Source organism: Heloderma suspectum, chromosome 3 (assembly GCF_057233095.1).
Source record: "Heloderma suspectum isolate Gila_16-S chromosome 3, 16-S_ref, whole genome shotgun sequence".
Taxonomy (NCBI): Eukaryota; Metazoa; Chordata; class Lepidosauria; order Squamata; family Helodermatidae; genus Heloderma; species Heloderma suspectum.
In genome coordinates, this window is record NC_139460.1 from 157362237 (window position 1) to 157385958 (window position 23722).

A 23722-nucleotide genomic window follows, 5' to 3' on the forward strand; every position below is an offset into this window, starting at 1 on the left:
GGAACCTTTCTAACCTTTCCTGTTGGTCTTTCAGTAATATGGAACAGAACTGACAAGGTTCCCAGTAACAAATTAAAAATAAACACCCCAAGTGTAAGAAACCTGACACTAGACTAGTAATTTTTTTTTTTTTTACAAAATTTACAATACTTTATGGTACAATTATGCTAAATAATGTTTTTTTAAAAAAGACATATCAGTTATAGACAGTCATTTTTTCAAACACAACAATATCAGTTATATCTGGCAGTCTATAGACCCCCCCGTGTGATTCCATTTTGACTATGAAAAGTCTTCCTCGGGTTTTCCCGTAGACACATTGTATGACACATTCTAATAACATTATACAGAAACTGATAATGTTGAGAAATTTCCTGAGTGACTGAATTCTTTCAGTGGTCCACCAGTCAGTAAAGGCAAAATAGCCCACTAAATTGGTGGGTTAAGAGTGAGATGACCCCTCTGATTTTTCCAGTTCACCCTTCCCAATGTATACTGCCACGACCGGTCACCACCAGAAAATTACAGTTTGTGTAAATTGTTGTTAGAACATGTCACGTCTACAGGAGCACCCGAGGAAGACTTTTCATAGTCAGAATCACACCAGGGGTCTGTAGACTGCAGATATAATGGATATTTGTTTTTGTAAAATTGACTGCCAGATATAACTGATATTGTTGTGCTTGAAAAATTGACTGTCTATAATTCGTATGGCTGTTTTGAAAAACTATTTAGCATGATTGTACCATCAAGTATTATAAATTTTGTAAAAAAAATAAAAATAAAAATACTGGTCTAGTGAAGTGTTGTCAGGTTTCTTACACTTGGAGTGTTTATTTTTAATTTTGTCTTTCAGTAATTACAGGCTGAGGTGGTGATATGCAGGCTTATTTTAGTTAAGGCCGTTCATACGTACTTGTATGTCACTTAATTTCTCATTAATTCATTATTCAACATTGGGGCCTATTCCTGTGTTAGCATGGGTGCTACTACATGGTGGCTCCTTCCCTCATCACTTAAGCAACGTAGGAGCCCCGCAGACATGTGGGAGGAGTCACTGATGTAGCACTTTCCGTCTCCTTGAGGGTAAAAATGCCGTTCTCAGGTAATGCAAGGTTCCTGCGTTACCTGAGCAATGAGGGAAGGAAGGAGCCACACAGCAGCAGCTCGCACACCATGGAGATAACATGGATTGGCTTTTGATAGCCCACAGTGTTGATTTAACATTTTAAAAATGGGGCACAGGACAGGCACCAGAGATGGGTCCTCCCAGGGCACTTGGACCCCTGCAGCTGCCTTAATATGTCTTGTGATGGTGCCCAGCTGATACCCATGATTTGTTGCCTTAACCATGGTTAAGATCCCAAATGTAAAGTGAAACCATAGATTAGTTTACTAAGCTAAGCCCTTCTCCCAGAAGGAACACGAAGACAGAAGTAAAACCTATTTCTCACCTTGCAAGCAGAGCCTAAGATGTGGGAGAACTACCCGAACCATGCTTTCTTCAATGCAGATATAATGCTAAGGCATAGGTACTGTAATATTCAATAAACAAAAAACCTACAGTTTACAAAAAAAGTTAGAGCTATTCAGTTTTCAACCAAGCACCAAAAAGCAGGGAAATTGTGAGCTAAGGGAGCAATCCTATCTAGATAGGTGGCCACCTCCAAACTCGGAGGCGACAGCCTATCCAAAGCAGGGCAGGAGAAGCACAGAGGGGATCGTTCCCTCTGCACTTCTCCTGTCCTGCATTTTTGGCTAGACAACCACCGATTGCAGCTGGGTAGCCACAGGGAGACAGAGCAGGGAAGGAGTTATGATGTGGGATGTGTCATACAGGCAGTTACGTTCTCCCCACCCCGGAACGCCCCCCAGCCATGCCCCTTTTCAGCCACTCTGCACTCCTCTTGCAAGCGCAGAGGATGGGGCTGTTCCGTGCTGCCTCGCAGGCAGCGTTGAAGTGAGGGGAGGTCGGTTCTCCGGGAACCGACCTCAGAGCACAGACTGCGAGGTTCCCGAAAAACATATCCTGTGTCTGTCTAGCCACTGTCTAGAGGCCATAGGATTGCTCCCCAAGGCTCATAAGCCTTAATACCACATCCTTCCTAAGGAGGCAGAAAGTCGAATGAAATTCTCATTCTCCCAAAGCAGGTAAACCATGTGGGCAGGATGGAGAATATGATACGCAGAGGTGAATGTTGGATTGTGGAAAACTGGTGATGAACAACTTAGGGCCACCTACTTCTCTGTTTTTGTTTTTAGAGCAGCCTTCCCCAACCTGGTGCCCTCCAGATATGTTGGACTGCAACTCCAGTCATTCCCAGTCAGCATGATTGTTCTGGGTGCTACCCCCCCACATAGAAACAAAGTAGACTCTCTCCCCTCAGAACAATGCCAGATGGAAAGCAAAACTTGCATGTCACTATCAGCACTGAAACCAGTGAATTCAGGAGACCCATGAAATGTATTTGTAGAATAGTAAACATCTATAATTTACAAAAGAAAGTTGAGAAGATAAGGAAGAGAGAAGAATCAACCTGACAAGACTGTTATGGCAGAACTTTAAAAAATAATAAACCATCCATCCTCACTACTTTGGTTGAGGTATTTAGGAACTGGGTATTTGATGAAGATTTAGAACTTGTGTTTTTCATCTCCAAGCTAATTCAAATGGAAACAGCTGCAAGATGGAAGACAGTAATGGAATGTAACAGACATGATAAAACTAGTGTTTGAATTACAAGAGGGCTACAGGGGTCCTGGCCCCCTTACCTTTTGCAATGGATCCTTTAGCTTATATTTTTAGAAGGCTGCGGGGGATATGATCTGACTAAAATTGGGGGGAATCAGGAGGTGGTACTTGTCAATTTCATTAAGGGCTTGCCTACCTTTTCTGCAATAACAGAGAGAGAGAGAGAGAGAGAGGCAGAGAAAACAATTCAGCCACTTTCCCATTATATTACTTTTGATGCGGGAATTAAGTATGTGGTTAACTCTCTCAGTGAAATCAGTTTGACTAAACTGCACTAACAGTTGGTAAGATCGTACACCGTGTACTCACCTGTGCCACTTTTCAAGCAACCTTTTGTTTGTGTTTCTGTGCCTTTGATATTTATTTTTTAATATTTATACTTATACCCCACTCTTTTTCCAGAGAGTTCCTCAGCAATCTCTCGTCCAGATACTTCACAGGGTCAGCCCTGTTTAGCTTCACCAGTTGGATTCCATCTTATGGATTCCCTGCAGGAATTCCCACTTTTAAATTTTAGCAATGATGGTTTAAAAAATAGAAGAGAGCTTTTCTATTGAAAATAGAAGAGAGTTACACAACATCTGCTGAGAGTGAGCATTATCCAGTGCCATATGAGTACAGGTTGGGAAGAAACTCTATACATGCCTTGGTGTTTGTCCTTGCATGCATTGGGCATTCCTAGAGGTGTGCAAGATTTTTTTGTTTGTTACATAATTGCATTTATTTTCCCCACTATTGAAGACATCATTAAATTTACTACTTTGTTAAAATTGCATTCACTTCATTATTCATTGATTTCATGATTCATTCATTTTGTTGCTTACGTTACATTACTTTTCTTGGCTCATTTTTCCTTGCTTTTACTTTTTGCTGGTGGCTGTGATGATAGCAGCAGAGCTGATTTTGGCTGCTGCCATTTTTTCCCCTGATGCCCCAGACATTCCAGGGCATTCTAGGGGGAAATGGTGGCTTCCCCAAAAAACTCTGTCACTGAAAAATGTAAACCTCCCCCTCTCCGCCCCCCATGAGTGGTGAATGGGTATGAAAGGTGTGATGAAAATGAACCTCAGTTGTACCAATTAGTTACTGGTAGCATTTGTTTTGTAACAAATTAATTTGAAGCAAATAGGGCCCATTGAGTTCAGTTTTTTCATTTGTTATGAATGAATGAACAGAACACCCCTAGTCATTGCCCTTTCCTGTGAAGTGAATGGAAAAGCTTTTGTGAGCACCAAATTGTGCAAGTATATCACAGTAACTGGAACACACCCATGCAGCCCAAACAACCCCCAAACAAGAAATACATTAAACAATTAAAGTTTCCTGAGAGTCCAAAGCATCAATCCACATAGGAGACTATTCTTTACATCTCTGTGTGAATCCACCTCTGGACTTCCCTCCTTCCTGTCAGCATCCATTGGTGTGGATCCTACTGCAACTCTGCATCTGGGTGTTAGTGGATCGTTCAATGATTTGTCATCCCCCCCACCCGCTCCCCAGCCCTGTTCCTCCAGTACAGACGCACATTATCTGCTGTCAGACAAGCCTGCCTGTTGTGTCTCTGATTGGCTGCGTTTGAACACAGCGTTATACTCTGGTTTAGCATTCCATGAACAAACCTTAGATCCAAACTAAACTTTCGGGAAAGCAGGTGTAGTGGAGCTTTGTATGCTAGCTTTTCCTGCTGTCCTGTAGCATGCGCAGCCCCAATTTGGATTGGGTCTGCAGTGCTCCAGGAGTGGGGGTTAAACTTTCCCCCACTACCCGCACCCATTGTTTTCACAAAATTCTCCGTTGACTCCCAAGTGAGCTTGCATAGGGTTGCAGATCTGAATCTATCGTACGATTTGGAAAATTCATTTTTCAGTGCATTAAAAATCATGCTGCATTAAGGATCCCCATGCTATTCTCAAAGTTTCCCATGCAGTAAAATGACTTTTTAGATACTTTCTGGTCCCATGGTTGTTTCACTGAATATTACCAGCAAATAGGAGTGCGGTTCTGCAGTCCACATGCAAGCTATTTTGACAGTAGTGTAACTTTTTATTTAAAGCATTGAATGAACTCTTCTTTCAGCCACAATGCAGCTGATCAGAATTCTTGCAGGGATGTCTCATATGTAAATTACGGCGAAAGAGCATTATAGAGTTAATGTAACAGCATGGTGCTAAAATGTCAATTGTTTAAACTTGTGCACCTTATATAGTATTTTTTATTTTTCATGAAATCACTACATTTTAAGTTCTAAACTAAAATATTTGACTGCTAGTATTTTCATTAGGGTGCCAAAACAACAAACATTGTCTGGATATGGTCTGGGATTTCACTTAAATGTTAATATCATTTTATAATAATTATTTATCAAGCATCTACCATGGTGTTTTATCATTGCTGCCTTTTCCTCAGAGCTGCTGAAATTCTGAATTTGTTGATTTCTGCATAAACTCTGTCAACCCTAGAAATGAAATGTAAGAACTAGGTTGCAGTCCCTTCCCAGAATGCCTCCTCAGCATGCATGTACAGCAGCGTGCTGGCCACTACCTGGAATTGGAAGTTGGGGTAGTTCCTGTTGTTTCATCTCTAACCATTTGCTCGCCAACCATGGTCCTGGCTCACTGAGCTTCAAGCCAAAGTAAATTCCTCACTGGAGCTTTTTGGTTGGAGAGGGAGGGTGTGAATGAGTACTAAAACTGAAAGTGCACCAACCTTCCATTCTGTACAGTGGCAGGGACGCTATGGTGCACCCATAAAAGGGGGCAGAAGGCCCAGAATTTCAAGCATTTCTATTGACAGGACATTCCAGGATATCATTTCTTTTAACTGCTAAGACTGCAATCCTATACCCACTTACTTGGGAGTAAGTCTCATTGAACTTAGTCACACTTACTTATGAGTAGACATGCATAAGATTGCACCGTAAAGCTCTTTAAGTTTTCCACTGCTGGATTTGATTCATGTTAGATTACACTCATAGGTGCTGAAATGCTAGAGTAAGGGAATTTCAGAATGGAGGAATGCAAAATCCTAGATGTAGGCTGTGTGCTTGTTGTTGTTTTTGCTGTACATTTCCCTTCCTGCTGTCTGCATCCCTCTGCAGTTCTTTGGGGTATCTTAAAATTCCTAATTGTCTGTGTTCAATTTCCAGAGAGAGCATGTGGGGCTGTGCCAGGTCAGCAGTTAACACTTTTCGTTTTTTCAACTCCAGGTATGAAGTATTTTATTGTGCATTATATAATAATGTTGATATTGTGTGCTTGAAATTTCTGACAAGCAGTTTATTTCAATTTTATTTCCCTCTAACGTGGCTGAGCGTTGTAAAAGAAAACAGGACTTCTTTTTCTTTCTTTTTTTTTAGGGGAATGCAGGATTAGCAGTTACATGTTTTGCTTCTTCATTTTCCTCTTCAAAATCCTACAGTATCCTCTAGGATCTGAGATCCTCTAAACAGCCTTCCCCAACCTGGTGCCCTTGAGATGTGTTGGACTGCAACTCCCATAATTCCAAGCCAGCTGGGAATTATGGGAGTTGCAGTCCAAAACATCTCGAGGGCACCAGGTTGGGGAAGGCTGCTTTAGAATCTCTGAGAACCTTTAGTATGAACAAAATATAGTACAGGCCTACACACCTTGTGACCTACCAAGCCAAATGCAGCTCAGCTCTTCTGTTTCTGCAGCCTATCTGGGACAGCAAAAACATGGGGTAGCAAGTTCTGAACTTGTTACCTTAGAGTGTAGCAAGTTCTGCAGACCTAATATAGAAAATCACTGCCATCCAATTAGAGCACATTCATAGCCCCATCCAGTATCTGTAGATATTGTATGTATCAGAGGACACAAGCCCTGCCCCCTAATCTACTCACATTCAGTAGCAATTGACACTGAACACCTGGATAGGACTTGCATCACAGGTAGACAGCATCTTCAATCCCTGTCTTTTCACTTCATCTAAGGGCTTCTTGACATATTATATATGATTGCCATATAGAGGGCAAGGCATTTGTGTGAGGCACCTCTGATGTGGGTTTGTCTGGTTTTAATGATGTCAGTAAACCCTTAACCTTGGGATAGATTTGTTGGGATGGTTAAAGCCAGTTAACAATTCCTTGCAACATTCCATACTAAAAATAACAGACTATAAAGCAGGTATAAGTACAAAAAGACATATTTAAATACTGTTTTTGTATTCACATAATTTTGCTCAGCTAGAGAGAACAGTATGAGCAAGGAAGATTGTGAACCTTCAATGCTATGCTATCACAATCAGGATGGAGCTAAACAACTATTGTAAACTTTCCTTAAGAGGGTGAGTGAACAGCAGAGACGTTAAGAACAGATTTGTTTTTAGGATTCTTTTCCCAAGGCCGTTCTTAGGCTAATATATTGTGCACTCAAATGTCCCCTTTTAAAAATGAACTTTCATTGAATAAAAAGTAATTTCCCTATGAGTTGAATGCTTTCATTGTATGCTGATAATTCAGTTGTGGCCATGCAGTGCACACTCACTTATGCAGCTAGAATATTCTGAAGCTGTACAGAATAGAGCCAGTTTACTCTACAGTAAGGTGAATTTTGAAAATTAGTAGAATTTGCACTTAGTGGCACAACCACTTAAGCCAAAGAAATGAGAGTGATTCTAGAAATTACTAAGGCTATAGAATTCTGTACTGTATTACTTAAAATGTAGGGGGAAGCACAAAGTTAAATTATCGAATTTGCTACCACAATATGCGGTAATAGCCATCAGCTTTGATGGCTTTAAAAGGGAGTTAGACAAATTTGTAGACGATAAGGCTATCAATGGCTGTTAGTCCTGATGGCTGTGTATTGCCTCCAGTAGCTGAAGCATCATGCCTTTGAATTCCAGTTGGTGAGGAACACAAGCAGACAGGTGCTATTGCACTCATGCCTTGCTTGTGGGCTTCCCATAGGTATATGGTTGGCTACTATGGAAACAGAATACTGGACTTGATAGGACTTTGGTCTGACTCAACATGGCTCTTCTTATGTTCATATGTGTTATATTGTAAAATACTCCCCCATGTAAAAAGCTCCATTCATATCATCATTTTGCACATCAGGAAGAGGGCTCTACTAAACCTTTCTCTAAGATATGTTGATTTTCTACATGCAGGGAGTTCTTTGTTTTCATTCTCAAAATGGGGAATACATTCAAACCTAAATTTCCCCACCTGCACCCTGAAGTGGTATGGTTCAGATTCTACCACCTCAGATTCTATTTACGATCTCATTTTGTGTAGCATGGGTCCTATTTCAATGTGACCCTGGGACAGCCTCAAATTGCATACCTGTGTGGCATTCATTGAGGCAGGGCTTCCTGTTTAAATCAAGATCCAAGCTGCTACGCCTCTAGTGCTAAAATGCCATGGCAATACCCAAAAAGCCCATCCTGGCCATACTCATGCTACACATGTAGAGGCTGGGGGCTCAATTTTAAATGTGAAGACTGCTCTGTGAAGCACCACATGGATAAACAATTTCAGCCTGACTCATGTTTACATTGGTTTCTATCTTTAAGCCTGTTTAGTTGCTTTGAAGCCACTGAGGCGTGATTTGACTTCCATGGCACCCAAGATTCCAACCTTTTAGCTGCAACACTTGCAGAGATTGCCGCTGTGCTTGGCCATGCATGCTAACAGCATTCAAAACACAGGCCAGTGGCTACTGACACACTGAAGTGAAGTGTCAAAGTTTACTGTTGGGTTCTTTCGTACTTCAGTGTTTGGAGCATCGCAAATGGTGACGTAATGTCAGATGGCTGCGGGTGCCTGTAACTGTTGAAGTGTTGCCTAAAGTGCTTTTGATGCTTTATTGACAATGTGCTGACTGTCAGGATATGGACAAATAAAAATTCAGTTGAATCCACATCAAAGAGTACCAGCTGTTCACATATATCTATATCTATATATATGGCTTCCAGCACACATTTAAGTAGATATGAGAAAAACCAGACACTGACCCATTTTTTTGTCCATGGGGAGACTCAATTTGTGATGTTCTGCTTGAGAACCCAAGGTGTAGCTGCTCTGCTTCAAAGCAGCGTGTGCAGGGGAGAAGAGATTTGCAGGAAAGAATCAGCAAGTGGAGAGTGCAGTCCTCCTCCGCCTCCACTTCCCTGCCATAGGTGTGTTTGCCATGTCAATTGGGGGGGGGCAGCTGAAGGGGGCTGTTGGGGTGGGGGAAACAGCAGCCAGGGTACCAGTTAACAACCCTTCCAGCCACCACTTCTCCTTCATATATACATGTCATGTTGCAGCAAAGAATCAGTGAATGTTTAGCTTGGACAAAAGTCAAATCTTACTGGGCTGCAAGGCCCATGCCACTGGGGGCACTAGCTCTTGAGCAAATGAAAGGATGTTTTACCTTGTTTTGCTTAAGTGTGGATGATTGTGTCAAGGTTCCCCTGTTGCCTACTGAATACTCCAATAGCCAAAATCAACACTCAGACAAAAGGGGCTGCTTTCCAAGGCTTTAATTCCATTTATCCTAATGAGGCATACAGATGCTAATTGCTTGAGACTCAGAGAAACTACAAAGGAACAGCCATCTCGGGGTTCAAAGGGTTAGTACGTCAGTTGATCTCCGTTTGGGAAAAGAGCGGCAATTCTCAGAACTTGAGGGGTGGGAGGGGAAGATCTCCCCCTCTCCCGTGACACTTCTGGGCGCAGCTGTTGACGTCGAGCCAATCGGGCTGAGCACCGAAGCTCGGCCCCTGCGATCTCTCGCTTGTGCCTGTGTCTGCGCCTTGCGTCTAAAAGCTCAGGTTGCCCCTCCTTTTCCACGCCTGGTTCTCTGTCACTCCCAGGGATGTGAGAAGGGGGGGCTCCCCTTCCAGCTGTGCCTCTGAAGTCCAAGAGAGTTCCTCCCCCACGAGTTGTCTCTCCTCCTCAGAATCAGAGCTGCTTTGGGACTCTATGGGCTCAGATACAACCCTGACAGATTGTCTTCCTCCTAATAATGGGTGCAGGATTATCTGTCTGTTATTATCTCATTTATCAGCAGCTTTAATATGGACACATCATCTCCAACTTGGCAACTATGTTCAGTGGCACTGTGCTCCTATCAAAGAGCTTTCAGTGGATCTTGATGGGACAGTCATTGACCTTCTGTATATGAGTCCTCTTCAGGAGCCAATTAGAGGGATATAGCTGCTGCCATAGTCAGTATGCTAACAATACACATTTTTGTTTTTCTTTAGACATTGATCTGTCTTCTTCTTTGTTAATGGTATCTGCCTCTTCAGTGCTGCTTTTGGGTTAGACTGGCAAAAACTAAATCTAGTCAAAACTAGAATTGTGCTGCCTCCAGAATTATGGATGTAGCATGTCATTCCAATGCAGTGACTAATGTGCAGTAACCATCCTTTAATGGAGAAGGAACAGCAGGGTACTAAAAATATACCTAGAGCATTCTTTACAAGAACAATAAGAAGGGGGATAGACAGTGAGGAATTGCTTCTATGTCTTTTGAAAGATAGTGTGTGTGTGTGTGTGTGTGTGTGTGTGTGTGGTTTGTATTGCAAGGACTCCTGGGAAGTGTGATGGGTGTCTGTGCATTGCAGCCCCATAGCAACCCTGTCAGAGAAGACAGTGTCAGGGGCGAAGGGCAGGTTTTGCCTTCAACCACAGTTGTGTCCCTAAGTGCAGGGTGTTACAATTCTGTATAGGTATGGCAACCATTCACTTATGAAAGAAAGTAAATGGTTGCAATCTGGGGTAACCTTATTGGACTGTTCCCTGTTCCTGTTGGACTAAGCGACCCCAGCTATTGAGAATCAAAAGTTTCTCCTCTCTACAGAGCCCCATTCTAGGTTCACATTTATGTATGATAATGTATTCCCAATGTATGTTATATAAATGTCACCAAGGTCATTACGTTTCTCTTCTCCCTTTATTCTCTCCTCCCTGCTCCCCCCACTCTTGCATTCTCCTTTTGTGCCTGGTTTTCCTTTGGCCATTCAGCTAGCTCCCTTTTACCAGATGGGCTGTGTTTGGCAGCTGCAGAATCCAGGTGCCAAATTCTAGAATATAGCTTTCCATGTTGGCAAGAGGGCCTGTTGTTGCCTTATTGGCTCACAGTTTGGCTTACTCTCTGACTGGCAGCTGTGGAGCTGCCTTTGGGGCTTCAGTGTAGGGGGGAAAGCTGTTGAGGGTTGGATGGATTGCTTGGCTTAAATTATCCTACTGAATTCTGTTTTCTAAGGCTGAGCTGAAATTATTTATGGTTACTCCATCTTTGATTTTGCTTACACTGACAAATGTTTGCCTTTTTTCATCACTTCTGATTTTTCTTCCCAGTCATTATGAGGCACCTGAAATAGATGGATGGATGGATGGATGGATGGAGAGATAGACAGACAGATAGATGGCCCCAACCCCTGCCTAGGCAGGGCCAGAGAGAAGAACCCAGGGGCCAGAATTTATGGAGTCAGGGCAGAATATGATGCTTCACAGTTGGATCTAGGTTGGTGTCTTGGCAGATCAGGGGTAGAGCCTGGCAAGTCTTGGAGGGCAAGAAGGGAATAGGGTCAATAGTAAAAAAAAAAAAAACTTGCACAAGGAGAGGCTAGGTCTTATTACAGTACTAAGTGTTCTGCCTCTCTGCAGCCCTATTGTGTTGCTGTTAGAGCCAGCTTCTTGATCTAGACACCAGCAGGTGGGTGGGGTGGCTGTTATGCCAGGTTGCCTGACCTATAGATTAGATTAACTAAGGTGTGGCCAAATGTTGGTCCCAGTTTCATTTGTAAGGAAAAGAGGAAGTATAACTGAGTAGTAAGACATGGAGACAGTCTATGTTTAATCTTGCAACTCTCTTTGGATATTTTGCTCTGCATACGCTTTTGAACAGTGAAGCCCTTACTGAGAGACGGTTTATTGTGTATCCTGATCATCTGTGAGAATGTTGGTTTGGCTTGCAAAATACTAGGGTTATCACCTGATTATAATTTTTTTTAGTAAATTTAGTGTATAAGTTTTACTTGATAGATTGATTAGTTAATACTTCAAATCTGCATACGTTTGCATAGAACTAAACAATAATTCTGACTGCGGGGGGATGATTTCTTAAATGATACACACATGGGGATGAATTCTTAAATGACGCACACATATTGCAGCAGGCACCATCGTTAGACGAGCCATTCCCACCTATGTGTGAGAGGAAGAGGAATTACTTTCCTAAGATGCCATCCACAAACCAGTTTTCCTAAGTGCTTGTATTAAAATAATTTTCATAAATTAATTGATTAAAAGCTTTTTTACTTATTAATTTAGCCAGTTCATCAATGCTGGGTACAATCCTGTGCACAGTCACCTGGAAGCAAGCCTTACTGCAGGAGTAGGCAACCACATGCCCTCCAGATGTTTGGACTACAACTCCTATAAGCCCCAACCAACATGGGCAGTGGTCAGGAATTATTCTGAGAAAACATGTGTGGGATTCTGCTATAAGAACTGCTGAGAAAACATGCGTGGGATTCTGCTATAAGATCTGCTATAAGACCTGCTATAAGTTTACATTGCTCCCCCACAATCTTTGACCATTGTCTGGAAGTACAGTGGCCCCTAGATCAGAGAACATTGGCTCTCTGTTGTTGTAAGCAAAGTTATATTCTTTTCCCTGCCACATGCAAACGCAGCTATTTTTTTAGGATTGGATTTTGTCTGTGGAGCTGGAGCTCACCTTGCTTGATAATGCTGCTGAGTGACTGAGAGGAGGAGAATCCATTTATATTCCTCTGATAGCCTTGGAATATTTTCTTTTTCATAATGAGAAGACAGGCTCTCTATAAATGCTGTTTATCTCCATGCCTAATACACAAAAAGTCATCTACGTGGATTTGTACATTGCATTTTGATGTGATTAAGCGTTTTATGCCTATTGATTTCATGCTGGGGATTAATGATGCTGCATGAACAAGCATCAAGGAATAAAATGTATTTACATGCTTGATTTGAAACATCCACCCCACTCCTAGACTTCAAAGAACCTGTTGCTGGATCAGAAAGAGATAGCAACAAAGTAAGACCAGTGAAGCAATTGTGCACTGAAAGGGACCTGAATCAACGGATTTTAAGCATAAAAAGATACTGGAAGATGAAGGCTTGATCAGGATTGATTGTACTATCTTGGATACTTAACACCAGTGTTTGACTTATTCTTCTGGAATAGGAGATTAAAAGGATTTCATTATCACTAACTGTGTATCGGATTTCATTATCAGGGACTTCATATCAGTTCTCCTGAACTAATCAAAGAAGGTTGCTTATCCACCTCTGATTCATGAGCAGGTCTGTATGTAACTAAAAAGTGTGCTGGTTTTAGTAAGTTAAAGGACATGACCTATAGATGCATCCATATCTGGGCAGGGGATGTAGTATTTACAATTGTAGATGAAGTTCTCAGTTTGCTATGCTCTAGCTCTGAAGTCCACATATCCCTGAGTGCCTGACTACCTGTTATACTCAGACAACATCCCAATGACCATTTCTTTTAAGGAACAACTGCTTTAAGAGGTAGTAATACTGGTGCAGAGGTAGTAATACTGGTGCAAAGAAATGGAAGGGGGTGCTTAAACCTTTCTCTGAATTTAACCAAACTGCACCAATCAGCCACTTGCCCCCACAACCCAGATTCCAAACTCATTTTTGCAAGGACTAGCCCGTGTTTGGAAAACAGTAAGTGGGAGGGGAAGTAAGAAGCTTTGCACTGATATGGAACACATGGAAGGAGGATAGAGAAAGAGTTAAACACCACCTCCTCGCTGCTGCTTCTTTACTCCAGATCACTTACTTCCAAAGCTTCTGTTTGTTTTTGAAGAAAAGAAACAGCCATTGTGATTCTGTTACATGTTTGTATGTAATGGGTAGTTAGGCCCTTTGTTTACATCTAGCCCAAACAGTTCATTGTTTTGCACTCAGCAAATTGCCAGTGCAATCCTTGTTGTACTAGTTTCAAGTTTATTGCCCAGCCAATTGGCCATTACAAAACATAATAATTAAATCACAAATGGTCAAACATGAACGAATGTTCCCAAACATAATTGGCAACTCCAAGTATAATTAAAATCAAATTAAAAATAACACTGCCATTACAGACAAAATCAGCAAACATACATCTGTCATAAACATCCAGAAAGTTACATCTATATTGAATGGTCACCCCTTTACAATCAAGGTCACACTCATTATAATTTACTTTCTGGTTAAATATCACTTATTCCTAAAAATCCTATTAGCTGAAGATGACAACAGCTATTATCTTACAGAATGCACCCCATTTATAATGTACAAGATTGTTTTGTACTCCCCACTTCTCTGAATATATGCTGTTCTACAGAAGCACGCTTTTACATGATACAGTGCCCTGTGGGAAAACAGGACAGGACACTTATGGTATTTTTTGAGCAGTGCAGAGCAGATAGACACCACAACAAGCAATGCTAGTTTTGAGATTATCTTCAGTTCCCCAAAATCAACAGCATACCCTTGCAGTTCCTCAACTCTGCAGTTTGCTGACCAGCTGAAAGAAGATTTTAGTGCTATCTCTTTAACTCACCCCGCCCCTCAGAATATAGATGGAGAAGTTAAACAAGTAAACTACATGGTGTGGATGGTGAAATTACAAGCAGGCTTGAGAAGGAATACAGTTTAGTACAGCATGGTAACAGACATTAATTACTGGTGGAGGGCTAAATCTTGAGTTGGCTTTGTTGTATACATCAGCCGTTCCCAACCTGTATCCCCCCTAGATGTTTTGGATTTCAGTTCCCATCAGTCCTAGCCAGCATGGCCGAGGCCTGCTTCTCAACAGGGGACTCAAGTGGTGACCACCAGAGCCCCCTGGCACTGATGCTGCTTCTCTTGCCATTTCCACCTGCTCTGTCCCTCTGGCCCAGAGGGAGAGCAACAGAAAGCAATGGGAATGAGCAGAAGGAACAGCTGCCATTGACTGCTCACTCATTGGCCCTTTCTCTCTGGGGAGTAGTGAGGATTGAGCCCAGAGGCAGAGCACAACAGCGGTGTGGACAGAGGCAAGAAAGAGAGGTGCCCACTGTAGGCATTATGTCCATGGGCTCTCGAAAACCTGGAAACATCACTTTGTACAGCAGGGGTGAGCAAAAGGTAGATCCAGATCTACTGGTAGACTTATGGGTGATTTGCAGGGGTCTCCAACTCCAAATTGTTTAGCAATAGCAACGTTTAGGTGTAAATTAGACAGAATCCGTGATCCCCTGTAACATATAGATTTGTGTACCCTGGTCATCTCAATATATGGCTCATGGGGTTGAACTGGGAATTCAATCTTCCCATGAGCCACCATTTTGCATCTTACTCCAGTTGGTGCATCTTGGCATTCTAGTAAAAAACAACAACAACGGCAAAGCAAAGCAGATCCTGCAAGCCTAAAGTTTGCCCTCCGTTGGTGTCCAGTATTCCAATATAGTGTTTTTAATAAGTACATGGGAACATGGATCTTACCACCACCCTGCACATAGGCTAACCAGAACTGTTATTAGCATGTAAGCTAACTGGAACAGTTCCTTACAAAATCAGGTTTTCCAACTCTGAGCTTTCTGAGTCTGTGTAAACCCAGGAAAAGAGGAACAATAATTACTTACAAGTTTCCTGCTTCTGTCCAGGTGCAGGATTCAAGAGATCTTGCATAATTTATGACAGACAAATGAAGTCATGCTCACTTCTCCTGCTAGGGCTTTGCTTCTGGTTTGTTGTTGTTCAGTCGTTAAGTTGTGTCCGACTCTTCGTGACCCCATGGACCATAGCATGCCAGGCCTTCCTGTCCTCCGCTCTCTCCTGGAGCGTGCTCAAGTTCATATTCATTGCATCGGTGATGCTATCTAGCCATCTCATCCTCTGCCATCCCCTTCTCCTTTTGCCTTCAATCTTTCCCAGCATCAGGGTCTTTTCCAGTGAGTTTTCTCTTCGCATTAGGTGGCCAAAATATTTGAGCTTCAGTTCAGTATCTGTCCTTCCAATGAGCACTCAGGGTTGTTTTCCTTTAGGATTGACTGATCTGACCTCCTTGCAATCCAGGGGACTCGTAAGAGTCTTCTCCAGCACCACAGTTCGAAAGCATCAATTTCTTCGGCGCTCAGCCTTCCTTATAGTCCAGCTCTCACAGCCATACATTACTACTGGGAAAACCATAGCTTTGATTATACAGACCTTTGTCGGCAAGGTGATGTCTCTGCTTCTTACTATGCTGTCTAGGTTTGCCATACCTTTCCTCCCAAGGAGCAAGCGTCTTTTAATTTCATGGCTACAGTCACTGTCTGCGGTGATCTTGGAGCCCAAGAAAATAAAATCTGTCACTGCTTCCATTTCTTCCCCTTCTATATGCCAGGAAGTGATGGAGCCAGATGCCATGATCTTAATTTTTTTTAATGTTGAGTTTCAAACCAGCTTTTGCACTCTCACCTTTCACCCTCAGCAAGAGGCTCTTTAGATCCTCTTCACTTTCTGCCATTAGGGTGGTATCATCTGCGTATCTGAAGTTGTTGATAATTCTCCCAGCAATCTTAATTCCGACCTCTGATTCATCCAACCCGGCATTTCTCATGATGTACTCTGCATATAAGTTAAATAAGCAGGGCGACAATATGCAGGTGATTTCTTGACTTCCCACTTTGGCATTCCAATCCCTTTGATGAAGAGGACATCTTTTTTTGGTGTTAGTTCTAGAAGGTGTTGTAGGTCTTCATAGAACCGATCAACCTCAGCTTCTTCGGCCTCAGTGGTTGGGGTATAGGCTTGAATTACTGTGATGGTTGAATGGTTTGCCTTGGATTCGTACTGAGATCATTCTATCGTTTTTGAGATTGTACCCCAGTACTGTTTTTCCCACCCTTTTGTTGACTATGAGTGTAGCATTTCCATTTCTTCTAAGGGATTCCTGCCCACAACAGTAGATATAATGGTCATTTGAATTAAATTCACCCATGCTTGTCCATTTTAGTTCGCTGATTCCCAAGACGTTGATGTTCAGTCTTGCCATCTCATGTTTGACCACCTCCAGCTTACCTTGATTCATTGATCTGACATTCCAGGTTCCTAAACAATATTCTTCTTTACAGCTTCGGATTTTCTTTTCACCACCAGTCACATCCACAGCTGAGTGTCCTTTCGGCTTTGGCCCAGCCGCTTCACTCTTTCTGGCGCTACTTGGAAATACCCTCTGCTCTTCCCCAGTAGTATATTGGACACCTTCTGACCTGAGGGGCTCATCTTCTGGATTCATATCATTTAGCCTTGTGATACGTTCCATGGGGTTTTCTTGGCAAGAATACTGGAGTGGGTTGCCATTTCCTTCTCCAGTGGACCACATTTTGTCAGAACTCTCCGCCATGACCTGTCCATCTTGGGTGGCCCTGCACGGCATAGCTTATGGCTTCACTGAGTTACGCAAGCCCCTTCGCCACAACAAGGCAGTGATCCATGAAGAGGTTGCTTCTGGTTACCTGTCCAGCTGCTGGAAGCTACGTGCAAATGCAGCATAGTGTGAGATAAGGCATTTGACAGCACCAAGACGCCATTTTCTCAGTGTTCTGCTAGAATCCCAAAGGTTAGAAGAACTGATGCTTTAATGTTGGGGACTGGGAATGAATATTCATTGAATATTCATGAAGTTCTTTCTCTGAAAGAAGCAGGCTTGAGGGCACCATTCCATTGCTGCTGGAAAAGAAAAACCTTCTGTTTTGAGAATTAATTTTGACATTTTCCTATTATTTTAGTAAGCATTTAATTTTGGCGTTTTCAGATGACTTTAATAAGCCTAACTGGGGGCGGGGGGATCTGTCTGTCTGTCTCCAGGAGTTCTTTTTGAAAGTGCATTAAAACATACCAGAAAGTTTGTGTTTATTGTTTTGCCAAAACACGTTTCAACAAATTTGTGAAATTACACTCAAAATTATTGACTAGTTGGTTCCGCATCTCTGGTTAATGAGCAGTTCCTAGGAAACTTAGCATTCTTGGCCTTCAGAGCTGAAGCATACACAGAAAGTATATAATCACTGCTTTGTACTTATTAATTGCCTTTCTGTGCCAACAAGAATGACCAGATCTGTGCCAACCAGGATGTCAGGGGCTCTTGCACTCTTGAATAGGTGTGCTGAAGACAGAATTTCAGCAGGTCAATTTTTCCTCACTCCTGCATGAAAAGCTGCATCTGACCAAGTCACATTTTCTATACAGCTATTAAAAGTGCAAGGACCTTGTCCGCCCATTTCCATCCTCCTACCATAGTTGTATCATATTTTATATTTGGTATGAGAACATTCCATATGACGCTGACTTATGATTTTGGTTCAAACCATCTGTTCATTGAGTCTAGTGACTAGCAGTGACCCCCCAAGGTCTTAGGCACAGGACTTTCCTGGCTCTGCTAACTGTGATCTTTTAACTGGAGATGCTAAGAACTGAACCTGAAATTATACATATACAAAGCATAAGCCTACCCCAAGGGCTTGGACTGAGCCTTGTAAAGATTAAACAGGAAGGAATAACACATCCCAGAAGATGCAGAAATATGTTTTGCAAATGGAATAAGAGGAAAGAAAGAAAGAAAGAAAGAAAGAAAGAAAGAAAGAAAGTCCCAAAACTGTTTGAGCCAAAAGACCCTCTTCAGGAGAATAGAGAATATGGCAGATTATGTTATAAATAATATCCAAATGTCTGTACAGTCTTTTAACCTTCTGTCCAAACAAACCTTCTTGAACGCTAAAATTGATTGAAGGGAGCTTTTCCTGACATGGAAGTACAGTGATGGGGTGGGGGGTTAGAGTGCACCTGCTGAATTTCTGCATGTCATGCAGCGAGGACACAGGAACCCTTTCAGAAATAATGATGGAAACTCTAGTGGACTAATCACCTGCAGCCCCCTGATCCAGGTGTAAAGAAGGGCAGTATTGTTTGGAAAAAAAGAATGCTCACAGATGCAGCTTGCCATGCAGAGCTGAGAAAAGCTGAAATTTCCTTTTGTGCCCTATTATTAAAAGTATAGCGATCCCTGTCCTCTTTTGCATCTGGCTACCCTACTGGCCTAGCCAAGATGACTCAGGGCAAATTAGGCAGATGCTGGTGCTGTTTCAACGCCCTCAGCGCAGGGCTCAACCAAGCAGTCCAGAGGAAGTATACTGCTCTAGTAAATCCTTATCAGATGTGCAGCTGGGTTTTTTTCTTTTTTCTGGGGGAGGTATCGTGTTACCCTCACTCTCACATATGAAAGGAAAGAAGGCTGCTTGTGTGTAAAAGCAGGTTTGCTGACTGGAAGGGTGACTAGAGAGTGTGTAAAGGTGCTTGTGAGTATTTGCTTGAGGAGGAGGTAGATTAAAATAGGAAACTGACACTGTGGGTGGCGTGTTAGTCTCTCCCTCCCTCCCTCCCTCCCTCCCTCCAGTCAATAATGTGAATAAAACCCACCACAATGCTTAATAAATTGTTGAGATTACTGCTACTTGGCTCTCTCAGCAATTGTAAGTAGTGCTCTCTCTCTCTCTCTCTCTCTCTCTCTCTCTGAAACATTCTATTTCTCTCTACCATTTCCTGTCGTTTGGCTCCTATACAAAATGGCTAGGTCACTCGGCTATCGTCTGTTTTTGCACTTCCCTCATTTTGGGGTAGCTGGGAGCTGGCTCTCATTTCTAGCTGATTCTGTCATTTCCGTTAGGCCCCAGTCTGAGTGGATGCCAAAGCCAACAGGTGATCCCTCTCGCAGCAAAACAGCAGGAAGTAGGCCATGCATGCATGAGACAGTTCACCAGAGGGGCTGTCTGGCTCGTCTCCATCTCTTTGCATAATTAACACACATACCCGCCCTCCCCACATACTGAGAAGAAAATCTGTGCAGAGCAGCTCAGCTTCAGCAGTTGCCAAACAGCCACTGAAGAAGAACATAGATAAAAGAATTGTAGTAGAATGTGAGCTGTCCAAGGGCAGAGACGCACTGTGGTCTTCAAGGGAGATGGCAGTTGGTCCTTTTAAGGAGGTGGAACCAAATTGTATTAGCTACTGCAAAATCGTATCTGCTCAATTACCCATTATGGATAAAAAATGGAATTCAGAGCGTACTCATGCTCAAATCACATTATTAAAATTAGCTCAGTGCTATGTCAATTCATTTTAGGCCAATTCATTTGCTTTCTTCCTGGGTTTTTTGTTTGTTTTTTAAATTAAGGTCTGGCTTGGTTACTTGGCTCTAGCCAACTATGTATGATAATCTCAAATTGGAATGAAGAATAAGATAAGAGACCTCTGTAATCTGTTGCCTTGACAGAAAAGACAGGACTCTGAATAATTCCTCATGGCTAAGTAAGTGTTTCCAAGTTAAAACAGTCCAACAGTGATGGACATGGCTGCTTATATTTCAATGTGTTTTTGTTTTTTGTTTATCTCCTCTGCTGTCGTAAACTGCTTTTGAGTTTCAGTTAGCCTTATAAAGAGTGACTTTTTAAAAAAGTTTGGTATTACAAAAGCCAGTTCCCCAATATCCGTATGTACATGAGTAACATATGTGTATGTCTGAAAGAAGTGGGGAGTGGGTACTGTGTGTGAATTGGTTGAATTTGTGTATGAATGGGAACGGAGAATGATGGCAATCCATAGGAACATCCCAATCTCCATCTATCATAATGACATTCAGCTTTCTAGTATTTATATATGCAGATGCACAGAGTAAACGCTGCAAGACAGCAATAGTTTAGTGGTATTTGCCCTAAGTCTTTGCTGTTAATTTGCAGAATTAACATGGCCTGACATTCAGCTGCACATTCAAAAAATGTACTGAAACCATCAGATTTCAATAAATAACTCTTGCGTTCAGCTTCCTTGCATTTTTAAATCAAGGGCACTGCTTTGCGTGTTGAAATCAAGGATATCAGAACTTTAATTGAACATGCCATTTAAGTGATGCAGAGGACTTATTAGGGCTCTCTGCCTGCCCCTTCCCTTTTGCCTCTGAGTGGGGAATACAACTGTTCTCTTCCTTCTTTGGTCTCTCACATGATGATGATGATAACTTCAGGGAATCAGCAGAAATTGTAAGAGAATCCAAGAGGGCATTGGCGTTTCTTTTTAAAAGATGTATTTCTTTATTGTTGTTGGGTTTTTTTTTTTTAACTATAATGATATGAATCATCATGTTTTTCCCTTACATTGAATTCACCTGTGGGATCCCAAGAGTCCATGAAAGGAATCAAAGCACATTGCCATATCTCTAAGAAAATAACTCTATACAAATACCTGTTTGTATCTCAAAGGGATTTATTTACCATGCATGCTCCCTTGGGATTCCAGGAGGTGATCTGTCACACCTACTCTTGTACTCAAGAGAACACCAAAATAAATTTGGCAAACCATTTAGTTATGGAGAAATGTATATTTTGCATTGGTTTGCTCAGTTTTTGTCACTTTTTTTGGCACAGTATTGTGTTCAGTGGGGCAGTGGTATGGGCAAATTAAGGATATTTCGTACAGTGCACATGGCAAATCTGGATTTGCCACTGAGTTTATATTCAATAAGGACGACAAGTGTATTTGTATGAATCGCTTGTTTTCAAACTTCTAATTCTAGTAATCACACTTTACACATTTAGGTTTACACTTAAAATGACTTAGGCATGAGGTGTACATGTGAATGAGGGCATGTTGCCATGCAGAATAAGAAACAGCCTCTAGCCCATGATCACTGGAATTTTTTGGATGCAGTGTGTGCATGTGAAGACTGAAGAAAACATGCTATTTCCTTCAATAGATACTGTATTCTGCACAGAATTCTGCTCAAATGGAATATATAGCTTCAGGGGTTTTTTAAAAAAATGCGCCAGATTTAATTCTGACAACTTATTTGTTGATTTATTTCTTTTTGGAAGAAGCAAGTTTCTGTCGAACTAAAACAGAGCAACCAAGAATTTGTATATTATGGAGTTTTTGTTTGATAAGACTATGGAGTCTTTATTTGATATTGCTTGGATATTTGAAAGGGTAGGTTAAACAAAATAGCTAAGAACCGTTATGATACATGGTAACAACCACCAAAATTTTAACTACCAAAATGGCGCAAATCTATATCTTCAGTGCTAAAGAATGATTTGTGAAGATGTCAAAATTAATTGAAAGTGTCCAGTTGAGTGGTGGTAAACAACAGACAGCAACTTTTTAAATGCATTGGTCTGCTTTTACTACTTTGGTGAAAAATAGATATAATCCAGATACTGATATATATATATATATATATATATATATATATATAATTTTTTCTGTGATATTTTATATATTTAATAATATGATTGTAGCATAAGGCTTTTTTTTAAAAAAAGTACATGTTTAATGATAATAAAATAATAAATATGAAACCATCAAGAATATTAACAGCTAAAATAACAATAACAGACCAATAATTAGCACTCACCAGAAAAATAATTATAATTTTGCAGAATGTCCAAATTCCTTTCTAATTAGAAAGGTTTTTAAAAGCTTTTCAAAAACTAGGAGGAAGTGGGCCAGGTGAACTTCCCAAAATAAGAAATCCCGAAGTTAGGGTGCCACCCCAAGGAAGGCCCTACATCTTAATGCTGTCATATTGGACAATCCAAGGTGTTGACACCCACAACAGAACCTCATTGGCAGAGACCAAAGGGGGAACATATAGGAAGAGATGTTCTTTGAAATACCCTGGAGTGCCTCAAGATATCTCAGAATACCTCCTCCTGTATCCTAGTTTTTCTCATTGTCAGCTACTGTGGATAAAGAGGGAGTGCCAATGTTTGGGTTTCTATATGAAACTACTAGGGATCTTTTTTTATTATCAGACACTTTTGCTTTTTGTTAGAAAACAGAGGTATTCAGCTCCTGTCATTTTCACTTAATGAACTCTGCCTGCCATGTTGTCAGTTTTTATCCTTCCATCATTGTGAAATCGATGAAGAAAAAAACTTTCACTGCAATTTGCTTATCTTAACGGTTATATTTAGATGGCATCCTTTTGAAAACACCTACTGTTTGATGTGTGCATGAAATGTGATATCACTTGGAATGGAGAGCAGATTATTCTTATGCAAGGCTTTACTGGGGAAAGCACAGCAACATATACTGCCTATAACTCCTTCCTTAGCAAAAGGGAACTAATACCAATAATAAGAACATAATTCAGCTACAGCTGCCGTGACAAATTCAAATAATCTAGGATGGCTGTGTGATGCTCCTAGCAGGAATATTTAGCATGACTTAAGAATTTGAGCATAATAAAGCTAATATATAATACCAGCTCTACTGTGTTGCACTCAAAGGTTTTGTGGCAGTGATGAAACCACTGGCACCGATTGTGGAATATTCACAAATGTTTTATCTGCTGAGGAAAGTTATCATCCTTCGAATGATACCCATGAAAATCCAGCTGAGAGAAAACTTGGTTAATCACCACCACCACCCCTAACAGGCCTTAAAGCCAGGAAGAATTATGGTGTACACAGTAGGCTTTAGTGGGAGGAGGTCCCAGGGAGTAGGGAAATTTTGGGCCAGGGAGCCCAAAAGCAAAATGTCTGGGAAGTGGGGAGGAGCAGTCAGTGAACTGAAAACTAAGAACCTAAGGAAAGGTCAGAGGAGACAGGGAGTTGAAGAATGGAGGGTTTAATGAAGAAAATGGCCATGGAAAAGCCTGTGGATGGGGCCTAAGGATAGGAGAGTGCCTGCTGTTTACAAAAAGGGGAGCACTAAGTACGGATCTGGTGGAAAGGCAGGATAGCCGAGAAGAAACTGAAGTTGGGCCTAGCAACAGGAAAGGCTGTGAGCTGAGCTAAGGGCAGAAAGGAAGTGGCCAGGCAAGGGCAACTGGAGCACCGTGAGCCAGGAGCCTGGGGGTGAGGCATAAATTAGCTAATTCCACACCCTGAAAAGCTCATGTAACTTTATGAAGGGGGATATTCTACCAGGAGCAGCTTTTG

General features: G+C 41.7%; 1 protein-coding gene across 1 annotated transcript in view; it reads left to right on the plus strand.

Annotated features, from left to right (window-relative positions):
- Positions 1-23722, plus strand: part of KLF12 (KLF transcription factor 12) — a 270767-nt gene that overhangs the window by 176463 nt on the left and 70582 nt on the right. Inside the window, exon 5 of the mRNA XM_084844838.1 lies at positions 5898-5957. Within this exon, the coding sequence (XP_084700964.1) occupies positions 5898-5957 (60 nt within the window). The remainder of the gene's footprint in view (positions 1-5897; positions 5958-23722) is intronic.